Here is a 16,927-nt window from a genome sequence, read left to right as displayed (position 1 = left end):
GTGTGTGGCTTTAGTAGGGTTAATGTCTTCATTAAGTTTGAAGGGGAGGCTGATATAGAATTGTGGATTTTTCCATAAAGGAAGAGGATGTTGAAAATGTGAATGAGATTCTAGACAGAACTGAAGGAATTTTTCTGTGTATGGTAAGAATGGTGGAATAGTATCTGTCAGAGAAAATAGATTTGAAGTTTCAGTGTATGGCCGAAACTGTCTCTCGAACTTTATGCCAGTTTGAAGAATTTGGAGCTTTTGAGCTTGATGATAAACATCAAAACCTATCAAGATATCCTTATTTGGAAGATCCGAACCAATGATGTGCGTCCATACAACGTAATCAGGAAAAAACTATATTTCGATCTTCTGTCTTGTGATCAGAGTGGTTTTGAAGGTTTGACCATTGGCTGCCCTGAAGAACTGATCATGGGGCTTCCAATACTCTGATGGGAGAACCATTGGGTTCATCATGCTTCTTTGTGCTCCAGTGTCAAAGAAAGCTATTACTGGTACAAGCTTGGAGTATTTTGAAGATAGGATCTGTATGGGAATATATGGAACTGGAGGGGGTTTTGTAGTAATTTAAAAAGTTTCAAGAGGTGGGGAAGAAACAAAGAAAGAAGACAGTAGGGTTGGAGAGAGAGGATATTGTATTACATCTTCCAGAATATTCTCCTGACTTTCTTCATGCAGATCAATCATCAAGATTGGTATTTCACTATCGTCTGGGTCTGAAGAAGATTCTTGTGAGGACTCTGTGGAGTCTGAGAACTCCATTTCTAACCCAAATAAGCTTTTTGGGGTAAGATCCTCTTGCTCCGAAAGTAGAGATTCTATCTCCACTTCAAAAGAGTCTGGAAGAGATAAAGACATGCTGACTTGTTGGATCATCTTTGCTGACTTTTCTGGATTCCTAGGACAATTTTTTGCATAGTGTCCCTTTCTTTTACAGATGAAACACCTGTCAGACTTGTACCCTTGATTCCGTTTCTTACGGAAATATTTGAACCTCTTTGGGGTCTTTTCCCTGAACTTCTTGTTGCTGCGCGTGTATTTCTGGAAATGATGTCCAGGCTTCATCTTATAATTTGAACAGACGCAGTTGGCGGCTTTGCACTTAATCTTGAGGTGGTTCTTGTTGCAAGCCTTTTGAACTATCAAATCCCTTTGAGATAACCTTTTGAATAGCTCTTGTTGATCACACAATCTCTTAATGGAAGAGAGTGTGAATTGCCAAATTTCGCCAAGTGTAATAGAGGTGACTGGTCTCTTTGTTGCCGCAATCATATTGTTGACCTCAGGTTGTATTTCATCCGGCAGAGAGGTGATGAAGGTATACTTTAGTGTATCGTCACCATCATGTCCTCCAATGACATAGTAGAGTTTGGACATAGCCGAATAGTGCTTTTCCAGATCCTTCATTTTTAATGAACAGCATTTTCGATCAAAGAACTCTTGTTTCTGCTGTCTTATGACAAGGTCATAACTCCCAAGGAACTGGTTATGGAGGATTGTTACTGCTGCTAATGGAGTTGGCAGAGTGACAAATTGAAGCCTAGTGTATTCAGGCTGAGACTGAAACCAATCTCTTAAGCTTCCGGTAAACCTTGTGACAAATTCGGCAAGGACTTTTTTGAGTGTGGCCCCTTCAAAGGTCATCTGGAGATCAATCCATGCCAAGAATTCGGAAAGCTTGTCCTTCCATTTCGATGGTGGTAGGTCATTAAAAGTGAACCAAGGTACCGTGCTAGCTGGTTTTGACCTTGGGTTTGGAGCTCCAGTGGGAGCAAAGAATGACTGAGCATCCTCATCCTCAGGTTCCACTATTTCTGGACTGGGATCAGTAGCAGAAGTGTTCATGAGAATCTTAGTGATGTCCGCCATCTCTGAAGTATTTGAAGAGGATTCTGAATCATACGGACTGATGAGAGATTGCTCTGGAAGTTTGTCTTTAGAGGCTAAAGGAGGAGAGGTTTTCTTTTGCTGGGTTTCTGAGTTTTTTGGATAAAGGTGAGAGAAGGTGCCAAAGGGCTGATAAAGGGTTTCTTGTGGTTGTTCTGGTTGTGAAAGAAAAGGGAATGAAGAATAGTACGAAGGAGCAATAGCCGATGATGTGGAGGCTGCTGAAGTAAAGGATGGAATCATAGTAGACTGGTCTCTTCGAAGATCATGCTCAATTTGATCTATTTGTTTTTTCAGCCGTGTGATCTCCTTTTCCTTTTGTATAAAGGCGGATGTAATGGGCTGAGGTATCCGAAGCTCTCTATCCAGAGCCTGATACTTTGCAGTAAGTGATGAATGAAGCTGGAGTACTTCTTGTGAGAAAGTATCCAACTTATGATCCAGCTTTTGAGCTAGGTGTAAAGCTTGGTCCAGTTTCCCATCTATCTTTTTTAGATATGTATTCTGGACGATTGAGTTGGAGGTTTGCCAGTTTAGCACCTCTTCTAGTGGTGTCAGCGGTTCTAGTGATCTAGAGGGGGAAATCTTTGAAGGAAGGATTTCTGATCTCTTGTTATCTGTTTTCCCTAAAGGAGGGAAATCCTCTGGTTGGAACATATAGCACTCTTGAATTGCTGGTTGTACCGCTGATATGGAAGACAGAGATGAAGAACATCTAGAAATTCATGGCGTTGTAATCGAAACTGTGGTTTCAAACCCTGTAGGAGCTGAGCTCCTGCAAGTTTCGTTTTCCAGCCTATAAACTCCTAGATCATTCTGGATCTCTTTTCTGCAGGTTGCAGAAGGGGATTTTCCATATTCGACCTTAAGTTGAGCCAATAGTACCTTGAATTCATCGTAAGAGATATCAATGATTGTTTTTCCTTCTTTTGCAAGGAACTTGATAGCCTCATCAAACATTGGGAGTGGTGTTTTACTTGTCTGTTGCTTTTGGGAACCATCTGGATCCCGGTCATCCGGCTTTGATCTCCTTTCTGAACAAGGAGTGTCCGGTGACATGTCTCGAGGATTCTTTTCTGGATGCCGAAAATAAGGTTCAGCAAAATCTAAGTCCTCATCACAAGTGCATCCAGGGCGGCACATCTCTGGGGCAACATCCCAGACGAAGTGTCCTTTAACATGGGCGGCATAGATCTGGTTTCCAGAGGACTGGAATGAATGAATAGGGATCTTTTCCCTTGGCCTTGATACTGATTGTATCATGGATGCTTGAAAGATGGATGGAGCTGAAGAAGATTCCCTAGTCTTTGTGAAGATCGTTTTGACAGTTCCATCTCTTTGATTGATAAAGAGAGGATCTGTAGCTTGAACAGGCTTAGATTGAGATGCCTGAAGCTTTTCGTAGTTGGTGACCCACTCAGTCGGGATCAACTTTTAAAGATCTTCCTTTTCCAACTGTCTGGGAGCCTGGACAATAGTGGGGATCTGGCCAGAATCGGCCATGATGAACAACGCATCAGAAGAGGCTTGAAAGCCTGGGATCTGCAGGTTAAACGCATGATCCTGTAGTCTGTAGACTATCTGATGGTGTAGAGTTGCAGAGAGAGTGTTATCAACCTGATTTGCTCCTGTTATCTGGACTTGAACTTTTAAGGCAGTGGAGAGATAAGGATCATTGAGAGATAAATTAAAGTTGGGGAAGAAGGTCAGGACAACACTTCCTCTGTTGAGTGTTGTGACGATCGTTCCGATCACTGCATGCTCATACTTGAGATATCTTGTGTCCAGTAACGACATACGGGCTGTGACCGGTAAACCCATCCTTCCATGATAGGATAAGACTAGTCTAACTGCTCCAAGATGGAGATAGGTATAGCCCTGTTTTCTCCACTGTTCTATGAAGGAGGTTGGGATCTCGAGAGTAACGTACTGCTCCTATGTGGTAGCAGTAAGAGAACACTGAGAAAGAGAAGAAGATTGGACATATTCTTTTACTGTAAGGGGTTGTTTATGGATAAGCTGGTTAAAGGTTTTTCTGACAAAGTTTTGTTTCTTAAAAATATTGTAAGGGTTCATAATAGGTACTAAAGTGTTTTCTATTTGAACATTTTCTAGTATATGGGAGATTTCTACAAGATGATCTATCTTGTTAGATATAGTTTTCTTACATGAAGGAGAAAGTTGTAGAGCAAAAGTGTGAATAGTAATTTCTGTAGTCATGGTGTTTAGATTTCTCTTCTCCGTAATCAAGGCTCTGATACCAAAGGGAGCCGAGAGCTGTTCATGGTAACCTCACATCTTAGATCCCAACCTATTAAAAGATTTATTTTATTTCAATTTGTAACCTCACATCTTAGATCCCATTGCCTTTGAGAGTAAGTGAAAAAGTCATAATCTTTAGAGGTAATTACATGATCAATTATTTTTTTCATATTATTTATCTTTTGCCTCACATTTTAAAATTTTAATTTCTTATTAATTTACTTTTTTTCTCTTTTTAGACATCCTTTTACTTATATATACTTTTTGGACAATTCTTTTTTTACTTCTTGACCTTTCTTACTATCCTACGCTCTTTGAACACTTTTTCTTATTTTTGTACACTTTTTGAACTCTTTTCTTACTTCCGTAGGCTTTTTAAATTCTTGTTTGTTGTTTACTTTTGTACATTTTTTAGACGATTTTTTATTTATATAATATTTTTATTCTATATATTATTGAGTATATAATAAATTTGAAAAAGTATTATATATTGTAACTATAAAATTTGAAAAACTATTGTTGTTTTTCGGTGTTGAGAATGGCCCTTACATCAAAATTTACATATCTATTTTTTTTTTAAATATCCATTATAGTGAAAAAATAGATATTGTATTTATATTTATATATAAAAAATATAATTTTAAAATTTAAAAGAGAACTTGATATTAAAACTGTCTTTTCACTCTAAGTATCCTTCACGGCTTTCCAACATCTACTTTGTGCAGAGAACAAATTTCTGAAAAGCTATGGGTAATATGTTTTTATAGAAAACTATAAAAATTTTAAATAAAAATAAAAGTAAATTTAAATAAAAATAAAAAATAAAATTTTGTGTTCATTTATATTATTTTTTAAAATAAAAATAAAAATAATTTTTAATGTTTTCAAAATTATAATTAAACTTTGAAAAACTGTGAAAGTAATTTTTACTTGTAAAGATTTTTTAATTTTTATTTTTTAATTTTTAAGAAAAATAAAAATTTATTATTTTTATAGAAAATTTATAAAATATGTTTATTTTATAAAAGACTCTTATTTTCTATTTGAGTAATATTTTAAGTATAAAGAGTAGACTTGAAATAGATTAAGTGAAAATTTCTTATTTTCAATTGAAAATAAGTGACTTTTTATATAAAGAAAAATATAGAAAACATATTAAATATGTTTTTGAAATTTTAGTTATAATTTTAAAAATATGAAAAAATGTTTTCTATTTTTATTTTATGAAAATAGCACAAGTGAACATAAAGTTTTATTTTCTATTTTTCTTTAAATTCTTTTTTTAGAAAACTAATATAGTTTTTTATTTTTATTTTATGAAAATAGCACAAGTGAACATAAAGTTTTATTTTCTATTTTTATTTAAATTTTCTTTCTAGAAAACTAATATAGTTTTTTATAACTAATCAGACTCCGAGCTTTAATATATTTTTTATGTTTTTATTCATGTAAGAAACCATTTGTTTTCGAATAAAAATAATGAATTTTGAATTTATTTATTTCAAATTTAATTTTTAAATTTAAAATATCACCTAAATAAAAAATAAAAATTTTATATAATTGCAAGTATGTATTATAAATTTTATTAATTTTTATAAAAATAAAACTTTTTTAAAAAAATTGAAAATTAAAATAAAAAAATTCTCTGAAACTAAACATGGCCTTTATGTTTGAAAATTGAGGCAAAAAGAATACCACCTAGATTTGAACAAACCCAATTTACTTTTGCAATATCCTTCAATAACTTACTACCAATTTAATGTGCAACTAAACCAAATTATTGAGCCAAAACATGTCATTCTCACGAATGATTGATCTCTGCCTCTTGAATGTAGAGAGGTCCAGGATTGTTTTACGAAGGAAGCCAATCCAAATATTACTTGCTAATATGAAAATTTAATTTACGTAAGATATGGAAGGCGAATCCGTTACTCAGTAAAACCAAAATTTTTAATTTCAAAAAAATTGAAATCAACCGTAATATCCGGTGGAACAAATTTTGCAGTAGTAGGATTCCAAAAGATAATTATTCCCTCACCATCAACTAATCCAAGACATCCATACATGGAACTGAGAAACTCAATTTGATTAGCAATTAAGCCAAGAGAAGTCAAACCATTATGAGCTTCAATTGTGGACTTGGGTCCATTGAACCCCAGTGTGGTTCCCAAGGTGCCATTGAACTTGACCACAACAACCTTATAAGCTGCTTAATTTCTGCAAGATCATCAGAAAGAGGCGGCAGGTTCTCAAAAAGGAACAAGCAAATTTCATCCTTTCCAGAGCTTATTTTGCTTTCGCTTATAATGTCATACATACAAAAACGGAGAGGTCTTGGGGATTGTTTTTTAGGAAGGAGGCGCCTATCGTTTGACTAAATAATAGGAGTAATAGTGCTATTAGTACTAAAACTTTAGTCTATGTTTCCAATTCATATTAATATTTTAATTTTTTTAATACTAAAACTTTGATTTCTGTTATAGGCGACAACACCTATTAATAATCTGTTCAATTTTTGATGATATGGAAGGTAGAGTTCTACATCAACATTCTATTCACTCTCTATATCACGTTTGACTTTGAATAAATTGTCATGTTGGTATGAAAGCTTTTCTATTTATATCCAAATGATATAAATTCCTTAATTCGTTTATTTTTGGTACCACACCTATTATTTTTGTTTCAATTGAAGGTAGCTAATGGAGACTCGCCTAAAGGTGAATTCTCATGTGAGTTAAGAACTCACCAATACTCGATAATCCATCCAGACTACTAACATACTCAATAGGCGAACCACCATTTACATAACCATAAAGTATAACTCTTGAAAAATTGGAATTCCTAATCTTTAGGGTCATGCCAGACATGAAGATAACTAGAATTTTTCTTATGAACAATCACCTAAAACACCAATGAAAGACTAATGTTAATACAATGTTGTTACCTTATACTTTTGGTGACATCAGTAGCCATTGGAATTCCGATACTTTTTTCTGACATGGTAGCTAAGCTAAAAGTTCATCTAAGAATGATACTAATTAATACATCAATAAAAAATCACCTGAATTCTAATAGGTACTATCAATTCAAATAGAAATAATGATTGTGATATTAAAAAGAAGTAAATTGAAGAATTAGTACTATTTGTATATAAGTGGTAAAGTTTTATTACCAATAAGACAATTTATTCAAAGTCAAGTGTGACTTGGATGGTGAGTGGAATGCTGATATGGAGCTTCACTCTATACGTTATAAAAAATTGAACGGACTCTCAATAAGTACCGTCGTCTATTACGAAAATTAAAATTTTAATATTAAAAGGAAAAGAATTAAAATATTGATATTAATTGAAATTATAAGCCAAAATGTTAGTACTATCAGAGTTATTTATCCATAAAAGGTATGATAATTAAGTTGTTAGTTTTTAGTTTAATTTTGTCAAATTTTGAAGTTTAGGATATAAAAATTAGTTGACTTAAATGTTTTTAAGCATTTATGTAGAAATTGATGTTCAAATGATTATAATGTTTGGTCACAAAAAGCCACCGGTATCCAATTCAAAATGCCTTGTGCGGGCCCGCCCGATTTTTCCATATCATTTCCATTATCTCTTAATATTACGATTACTTTATTATCATTATCTTTGAAAACCTCAGCATCTGAACTATTAATTTTAAGAATACATGTATTTTATTTTTTATTCGTCGGCCTGAAAGTTAGACCTGACTATACAATGATAGTTTTCACTTCGCCTTAATTCTAATCCACGGAAATTAAGTAGAGTTGACTTCGCCTTAACTCTTTTTCTTTGTCAAATAGTAAAGATATTTTTAGCTATTAACTGAAAATATTTATCTCTTTCAAGAGAATTTCATAGAAAATTCATTGTTTATATTAGTATATTCAGATTAGAATCTTAAGATGCTTCTCAGAGAATCAAATTTCGATCGATGAACAAAAGACTATACTAATTAGACTACACATAGATATATAGTATACTTCAAAGAAACTTTCAGTTTAGTGATGAAATTTATCAACATAAATATATATATATATATATTTTTTTTGGTTGAAAGGGAGCTTTATAAACAAATGGGTAGAGTCAATAGTAAGAGCATTCTTGACAAGCCAATGAGCAATAGCATTGCCAGCCCTTTTAACAAAACTAAAAGAACATGAATCAAAGGAACAGCAACGAGAAAGAATATCCTCTAGAAGCTGGTGGAAAGGAAGTAAACCGTACACCTTGGATTGAAGCCCGTTAATCACAGTCAAAGAACCACTCTCAATTATGACTTGCTGGAAGTTTGAGTCATGAACGATAATTAACGCCTCAGTGACACTCGTTTTTGCAAAGAGAAGAGGACTGAACCCGCCTGATCTCGAACCACAGCACCAGCACCCACTGAGCCTCTATTTCCATCAATTCTTGTGTCTGTGTTGATTTTAATGAAGCCTGACGGAGGAGAGGACCACTTGAATGGTAAAGCAATCAGAGCACTACAAGAAACAATTGATGTTTGGAAATCATGCAGAAAAACAAGAGCACGTTTTACCACAGTAACAACATCATCTTCCCTATGCTCGAAAATAAAGTTATTCCTCAGATTCCAACAACACTAAAGTAGCATAGCAAATTTCTCAAGAAATTCATCATCACCCACACTGTGTACTTTACTCACCCAGTTTCTCATATCTTCCACAACTATTGTATCGACTCTCAACCCTAAAGGAGAGGTAAGCCAAATCGAACGAGCATATTGACATTCTCTGAAAACATGGGTCTGAGTCTCGACGCAATCACCATATCTACTTCACATCTCATCCACATCTAGCTTTCGGTTCTTAAAATTTGCCATGCTGGGAAGGAGATTATGATTAAGCCGCCACATAAAGTGCTTCGCTCTAAGCGGAACATTTAACATCCAGCATTTGTGTATCACTAGCGTAGTTCCATATGAGGTTGACGAAGGCGTAAAGTTCAATTACGAATCCCGTGCTATGAAATATGTTGAACGGATAGAGAAAATGCCGGAATTTGAGTGCAACCAATACCGACCATCAGGTGGCCTTCTGTGGCTTAGCTTGATTTGAAGAATTGCTTCTGCATCTTACTGCGAGAAACATGCCCTTATCAAACCACAGTTCTATTCACTGTCCTCTTGATTGATAAGGGAGCTAACTGAATTATTTGCAAGCACCGGTGCATTTTGGAGTAAACATGGTTTCCAGTGTATAGATTAGGAACCCAAGGATCATCTAGCAAATTAATTCGTTCACCAATTCCAAATCACCAACGCACTGTTGATTTGGTCTAATTCAAGCTACTGCCACCTGGTTTTGCACTTAGTTGTTGGCATGATTTTAGCTTTCCAGTTGTTGCTATTTCTTAGAGATATTTTCTTGTTAGTTGCTTATTTGTAGTCAAGTTGTTAAGATTTTATTAGCTATTTAAGGACCAAAAGTATTTTACGTTCTTTAGCACCAGTGAAGTATTCATCTTTTATTCAATAACATTCTCTTCATTTGCTCATATCTCTGTGTCTTTCTCTTTCTACATTTGGTATCAGAGCAAAAAAAAAAAAAAACACAAGTGAGAGAGTGTGTCATACAAAACAAGAGAGTAAATGGCAGCCAATAATAACTCATCCCATGCTCAAAATATTTCCATTTTCAACGGTACCAATTATCAATTTTGGTATGTGAAAATGCGAACTTTATTTAGATCTCAAAGGTTGTGGATTTAGTGGAAAGTGGATTTGAAGATCCTGATCAAGATCCAGAAGCCCCAAGATTGACAGTAGCCCAGAAGAATGAATTAAAGGAAAAGCAAAAGAAAGATGCTAAGGCTTTATTCTTCATTCAGCAAAGCATGGATGATGCAATATTCCCACGAGTGATGGGAGCAACCACGTCAAAGGAGGCATGGGATCTTCTACAAGAGCATTATCAAGGGTCCAGCAAGGTTATTAAGGTAAAATTGCACACCTTTCATCGTGATTTTGAGAATCTGTCAATGAAGTCTTCAGATTCAGCTCAAGATTACTCAGTAAGAATCTCTGCTCTTGTGAATCAAATTCGAGCTCTAGGTGAAGAGTTGACAGAACAAAAGATTGTTGAGAAGGTTTTAAGGAGTTTACCGCCAAAATTCGATCATGTTGTAGCTGCGATCGAAGAATCTAAGGATTTATCTGACTACTCTTTAGTGGAGTTAATGGGTTCTCTTGAATCACATGAAGCACGTTTGAATAGATCAACTGCAACATCTGTGGATCAAGCTTTTCAAATTAAAGCTGATGTTAACAAGTCTGAAAACTCAGGAAGAGGTGGATCCAGTAATAAGCTGTGGAGGTGGACGTGGGCAACATGGAAAAGGACGGGGTAAATCACATAGTCAGGTGAAAAATTATGGTAATGTTAAACCTACATGCTCACATTTGGTAAAAGTAATCATAATGAGGAAAATTGTTGGCAAAAATTAAACCTGATCAAAATGCAATTCGATGCTATAATTGCAAGGGATATGGCCATATAGCAAAAAATTACCAAGTGAAGGATCAGGCTAACTTTCATGAAGAGAAAAATAATGCTTCAGATAATTTGTTTGTTGCTTATTTAGCTGCTAATGTCGCTATGTCTTCTGAGGTTTGGTATCTAGACAGTGGTTGCAACAATCATATAACAGGGAACAAGAATTATTTTATGGATCTTGATGAGTCAAAGAAATCAAGAGTTACGTTGGGAAACAACAGTCAAGTCCAGGTGTGTGGTATAGGCACAGTTGCCGTGGATTGTAAATCTGGTAGGAAATACATTCATAATGTAATGTACATTGCTAGCTTGGCTAATAATCTCTTGAGTTTGGGTCAACTATTGAAGAAGGATTATTATGCCATCTTTGATAACGAAGAATGTATGATTTATGACAAAAGGAGTAGGGAATTGGTGCATTCGGTGAAAATGTTTGAGAACAAGATGTTTCCTATCTTGTTTTCACAAATTGATTTTAATTGTTTAATTGCCTCCAATGACGATTCAATCCTTTGGCACAGAAGGGTCGCTCATCTCAATTTTAATGGACTATAAATGTTGCATAATAAGAAGATGGTGAATGGTCTTCCAGCTGTGCAAATAATGAGCTCCATCAATTGTGAACCTTGCATTTTTGGGAAACATAATCATGACAAGTTCCCGGTGGATAAGTCTTGGAAAGCAACTAAACCTCTCATGCTTGTTGTCACAGCCTGCATATTTCTCCTTTTCGCACGAAGGTTCAATGGCCCAGGAAGCCTTCAGAGTTCGCTACAAAGCAAGGAAGGATTCTAGAATATTCTAGAATCATCTGGAAGCATCTGGAACATTCTAGAATAATCAAGAAGCTTGTAGAATGTGTAGATAAGTATGAAAATGTATAGAACATTCTAAATACTTAATTTTAACCATTAGATTGAACGTATCCTCACCACCCATTGAGGAGGTGGAGGCCTATATATAGCTTAGAGAATTCATTTCTAATCATGAAGTAGAACCAAGTAGAATTAAGCAATTCAAGCTTAATAGAAGAGCAAGTAGTTTCTCTCTCTAGAAGTTCTCTCTCTAAGCTTTCTTAAGCTCTCATTTGTTCTTTTTGCCATCCTAGCTAGCAATTTGCCTAGCATTCGAAGAGTAAGGCTGACTAGCTTACTTGTTTCCGCGAGAAAGTAGCTAGTGCCGCACGGTTCGTTGGTAGAAAAGACCAACCCCGTGACATTGTTCATGCGGATATTTGTGGCCCAATGCAAATGCCATCTCTAACTGGTAGTAAGTATTTTTAATATTTATTAATGATTTTTCAAGAATGACATGGGTATATTTTTGAAGAGAGAAAGCACAGGCTCTTGATTTTCTCAAGCAATTTAAAGCTGAAGTAGAGAAAGAATATGGAAGCTCAATCATTACACTGCGAACAGATCATAGAGAGGAATTTATGTCCAAAGAATTTGAATTGTTTTGCAGCGACAATGGAATTCAGAGGCAACTAACAGCAAGCTATACACCACAATAGAACGGTGTGGCAGAACGTAAGAATAGAACAATCATAGAGGCAGCCAAAAGCATGTTAAACGACAAGCATCTCCCCTCAAAGTTCTAGGCAGAAGCAGTAGCAACTGCAGTATATGTTCTTAATCGTTCACCGACACGAGTAGTCACAAGAAAAACTCCATATGAAGCATGGTTTGGGAAAAAGCCAAACGTGAGTCATCTTAAAATTTTTAGCTCTATTTCTTATGCTCATGTTCCATCAGAATTAAGAAAAAAGCTTGATGAGAAAAGTGTAGATGTATCTTTATCGGCTATAGCAAGGAGACAAAAGGCTACCGGCTTTTCAATCCTATCACTGAGAAGTTGATTACAAGCCATGATGTCATTTTCAACGAACAAGATGCTTGGGATTGGATAGAACAAAGTGCTGGACATACCACCCATGATGTAACACCCGGAATTTTTATATATTTAATAATGAGTTTTTATTTAAGTTAATTTTAGCTTCATTATTATTGGGTTTAATTTGAAATGATTATATTTTGGTTATTCAAAATTTTTCCAAATGCATATTTATATAAGTAAAATTATATATTGAAAAATTTTGGAAGAAATTATAAGGGATGTTTTTATAAAAGAATTTTGAGGAAATTGATTATTTAATTTAATTGTGTGTAGGATTTAATTGGAAATTTATTTTGGAATAAGGATTGAAAGTATAATGTTATTTTTATGGGGTTTTAATGGAAATTTGTGAGCTTGGTATTTTTGTAAATAAATATGTCGGTCAGGGGTATTTTTGTAATTGTGTATTTTCAATAATTCGGATTTGGCCCAAATTAAATAGTTAAGGGCTTAATTGAAAGGCTAAAAAGAAGTTTGGGGGTTAAATTGGAATTACGGGATGAAATTGTAAGTAATTAAGGAAGTTGAGGGACCAAATTGTAATAAGGAAAAGTTCGGGGGCCTAATGTCGATATTGAAAGAAAAAGAAGTCGGGGAAGGAAGAGAGGAAGAGAGAGAGAGAGAGTAGAGAGAAGAAGGAGGCTGCAAGTGGCGTGCGTCGTCGGATGTTTGGTGGCCGTGAAGTGCGTCGAAGCCACGGGCAGCTCTCGCTAGGAGGAAGATGGTCGAAGCTTCTTTCGCAGCGTCTTAGCGCTTCCGGCGGTTGTGGTGCCGATTTTGGTGCCGATCGACTCCTCTCGGCCCTCGGCTTTGTTTTGGCGGCGGCGGTATGTCGACAGTGGTGGCCGGAATCGGAGATTCACGGTGGAGAGAGAAAATGGTGGCAGCCGGCATTTTTGGGCTTTTCCCGTGAGCTCCCGTGGAGGATGGATGATCGGAGGATGTATCCCGACTCTCCTCAAGCTCGCGATGGCACTGGTTTCGTGGCGATCGGGCTTCGTTTGCAAATCGACGTACCGTGATCGTTCGCAAATCTCTCCCGGATGGTCGGGTGTCGGATCAGAAAATCGGGCGGGGATCGCCATCACGTCAGCTGAGTCCGATGGTGTGTTCGGATCGTCACGACCCGGCTGGAAGTAGTCGACCGGCGATCGAGCGTCTCGGTAATTTTCTTTGGCCTGTTATTTTTAGAAATTCTTAGTTTAATTGTGTCTTTTGGTTTATATTGTGTATTTGATGGTATTTGTGGGTCAAAATAATTGTCCGGTTACTGCCTTGTGTTTTTGTCTTTGTGTGGCGAGTCTGGAAATAGTGAAGTTTGGGGACCCGACTCCGTTGTTTTAATTGTAAGTATTTGGAGTGTTTTTCCGGCAGTCCTGGACCCGTTTTTACGGGGGGGTAATGTTCGTGTTGTAGGGAGGTTCTCACGAATTTTCGGTAGTTCCCAGTCGAGATTCTTAGACAGTCGATCCTAGGAATCTAGACCTAGGATCTATTGTAATTGTTTCATCGTTTTGATAAATTGTTTTCCGTGATTAGATGATCATGTTCGCTCGCCCTACCGAGGCACCGGAGCTGAGCTAGGAGGTCGCCAAACCTGTGAGTTAAAGTCATATATCGTTTACGCACGTGTCATGCATAAAATTTGATTTGCTACTGTGAATATTTATTTGCAATTTCAATTTTTCATTCAATTATTATTATTATCATTTGCATGATGCTTTTAATTACTATTTAAATATGTTTTTCCTTTATTACCAATTTTAATATTGCATGATGACTCAGGATGGGACGGCAGTAGAACATAGGAGTTGGATGAGTGTCCAATATAATATGAGAGAGATAAGAAAAGGGTAAAGAGGTAAAAATTTTAAGAAAGAAAGATTAGGACCTGCCCTGGTCGAGCATCGCTCTCTGGGCTTAGTAGAGTGTGGTTGCCGGAGTAAAGGTCCCTGGTCGAGCATTGCTCTCGGGGCGCCGGCTTATTTGGAAATTTAAGTGACGGAGGTAAGGTCCCTGGTCGAGCATTGCTCTCGGGGCGCCAGTCTTATTGGATTAAGAGAGTCGAATGGCTACTAGATTTCTTATTTGGATATTTAAGTGACCGGAGGTAAGGTCCCTGGTCGAGCATTGCTCTCGGCCAGTCTTATTGGATAAGAGAGCCAAAAGGCTAAGGCCGAGAGTTAAGTGACCTGGAGAGGTAAGGTCCCCTGGTCGAGCTTTGCTCTCTGGGAGCCAGTCCTATTGGAATGAGAGGTTTGAGATGATAGAGTTGAGGTTAGTTGAGACATAAGTGTTGAAATAATCGAGATTTTAGAGTTGGGATTAGAGTTCTACTGAAGTACTCTGTCCCGTTGCATGTGGAATAAATTTTGTTTAAGCATGGCATGACACGTATGGTTCGCGTGATTTACTAATTATTTTAAAATTAAATGAATGTGACATTGAGATATTTGAAACTGTTTTAGATATATGATTTTAACTCACTCTAGACCGGTCTCCATTTATGTTTTTTCAGGATTCGTATCTGTTAGTTCTCTCATGACTCTTATTGATAACCCGACTCCTTCATCATCGGGTGAAGTATTTGATTTGGTATGTAAAATGGTAAATCTTAGATTCTCCGCAGTAGTAATTAGTATATGTATCAGTTGTAAATTTTCTGAGCTTCGGGTCTCGCCTAGTTTTTCTGGTAGACCGAAGTAATTTTGTAAAGTGTAACTATTAAGATAAATTGTGACTTTAATAATATTAATTTGAGATGAGATTTGTTTAAATCAGTGAGTGTCGGGGCTTACTACGGGTTTCGGTGGCCTTAAGCCTACCCATTCCTAAGGCCACGGGCCCACCGTGGGGTCGTGACAAAGTTGGTATCGAGCTTAGGTTTAGATTTCCTTCGACCTAAGTTAAGATTTTCCCGGCATCGCGGAGTTAGGATCAAGTTTGTCTTGTTGTTTTCATTGACTCTAGTTGTCTCACCTTCATTAGAGTCGGTCTTTCCTTTCTTGTAAGCTTGTCTTTGGTCTTTGTCTTTGAGAATGAGCTTGTAGCGATGGGAAGATCGAGCGCGATAGACTCGTCTTTGTTTCTTCAAGTGATTAGTGCCCTTTAGAAGCTTTGATTGTTGTTTCGATAGTGGGCACCGCATGATCTGCTTTTAGTGTAGAGCGTGGTTGCGGTCATGTCATGAGCTCGCCTCGTCATCGCATCGGGCATCGTCTTATTGAGTAGCCGAAGTAGTGCACGGGAAGTCGAGTAGATGTCAGGAGCTCTATGGTTGAGTTTTGGTGATTGTAAGAAGCTTAAGAAAGGTGGCGGGGAGTATTTTCGGACGCTCGGAATCCGGAGAAACTTAAGCGAACATTATTTATTTTTCTAAGTAGAACAAGTGTTTTAAAATACAATATTGCTTGATCCCGTAAGAATGCATTATGGCATTTCAACGTTAGGCATGCATAAATTCATTTTAGGACATGCATCATACATTGTGCATTGCAACCCTTGGTGATAGGGGGCATCATCACCACAGCGATATTGTAGAATTTTATATAAAGAAAAATGGCTAGAGATTTTATGATTTTGTAAAAGTATTTTCAAGATAATAAAGTTTTTATCGTTGATGATTATAAAGTAAATAAATAAGTAAATTTTTCAAAGTAAATAGTGTTAGCTTGAGAATTCTCTCGGATGACGAGAGTCTGTGGAGCCAGGCCCCATGTTAGATAATAAAGGACGCTTTTGGATTTCGGTCAAGGAGGAATCTTGTGTCGGGGATGGCATGGTTGTGTCGGTTGATGCGATCGGATGGATGTTATGTCGAGGATGATGTGATGTAGATGTTAAGGATTTTTCCCGACGTGCGGGGGGCGCGTCATTAGGAAGGAAATTTGGTGAGTGGATTTTTGGCGGGGATCGAATTGGCCCTTCTTGTGTGGGAAACCCTTGGTTTTGTCGGCAGTTGGTGAGGTGGCATGTAAGTTGGACTTACGCCAAGTATTAGTAATGTTTTTGAGGTTAAATCCAGTTGTTTGTAAGTCTGAGCTGAGGAAGTGTATTTTCGATCTTGCTCGTGTTGGACCCTTAGTGTGTGGAAGCAAGTGAAGATTTGGTTTCCGAGGAGTAGTAAGTGAGGATCGCGGATTTTCAGTTCGCCAGTTTTGTTTAAGGGTTTCTTGATGAGTCTTGTGGTTTAGTTTAGTTTCGCCAGGAAAGTTCTCTGGCCGGGTTGGAGATGAGAGGTTCCTAATTAGTTTCAAATTGTAAGTGAAGCCCTTTTCTTTTAAAATTCGAGGACGAATTTTTTTTTTTTAAGGGGGGGAGAATGTAACACCCGGAATTTTTA

General features: G+C 36.7%; 2 protein-coding genes across 2 annotated transcripts; one reads left to right on the top strand and one right to left on the bottom strand.

The window, feature by feature from the left end:
- Positions 1-576: 576 nt before the first annotated feature.
- On the bottom strand, positions 577-2,553 carry LOC125370627. The gene has a single exon (XM_048376917.1). The coding sequence runs from the start codon at positions 2,551-2,553 to the stop codon at positions 577-579; it is 1,977 nt and encodes a 658-aa protein (XP_048232874.1).
- A 5,780-nt stretch (positions 2,554-8,333) lies between these two features.
- On the top strand, positions 8,334-12,202 carry LOC125370626. Its single transcript, XM_048376916.1, has 4 exons — positions 8,334-8,390; positions 9,884-10,493; positions 10,694-11,135; positions 12,019-12,202. The coding sequence occupies exons 1-4, from the start codon at positions 8,334-8,336 to the stop codon at positions 12,200-12,202; spliced, it is 1,293 nt and encodes a 430-aa protein (XP_048232873.1).
- Positions 12,203-16,927: the final 4,725 nt, after the last annotated feature.

Source organism: Ricinus communis, chromosome 7 (genome assembly GCF_019578655.1).
Source record: "Ricinus communis isolate WT05 ecotype wild-type chromosome 7, ASM1957865v1, whole genome shotgun sequence".
NCBI lineage: Eukaryota > Viridiplantae > Streptophyta > Magnoliopsida > Malpighiales > Euphorbiaceae > Ricinus > Ricinus communis.
The sequence above is the reverse complement of the archived record's forward strand: the minus strand, read 5'-3'. Positions and strand labels throughout refer to the sequence as shown.

Coding starts and splice junctions, on each gene's coding strand:
- LOC125370627 (XM_048376917.1), bottom strand. CDS start 2,553: ATGTTCCAACCAGAGGATTTCCCTCCTTTAGGGAAAACAGATAACAAG.
- LOC125370626 (XM_048376916.1), top strand. CDS start 8,334: ATGAATCAAAGGAACAGCAACGAGAAAGAATATCCTCTAGAAGCTGGT. Junction 10,494..10,693: donor CTCAGGAAGAGGTGGATCCA/GTAATAAGCTGT, acceptor ATGGCCATATAG/CAAAAAATTACCAAGTGAAG. Junction 11,136..12,018: donor AAAATGTTTGAGAACAAGAT/GTTTCCTATCTT, acceptor ATATTTTTGAAG/AGAGAAAGCACAGGCTCTTG.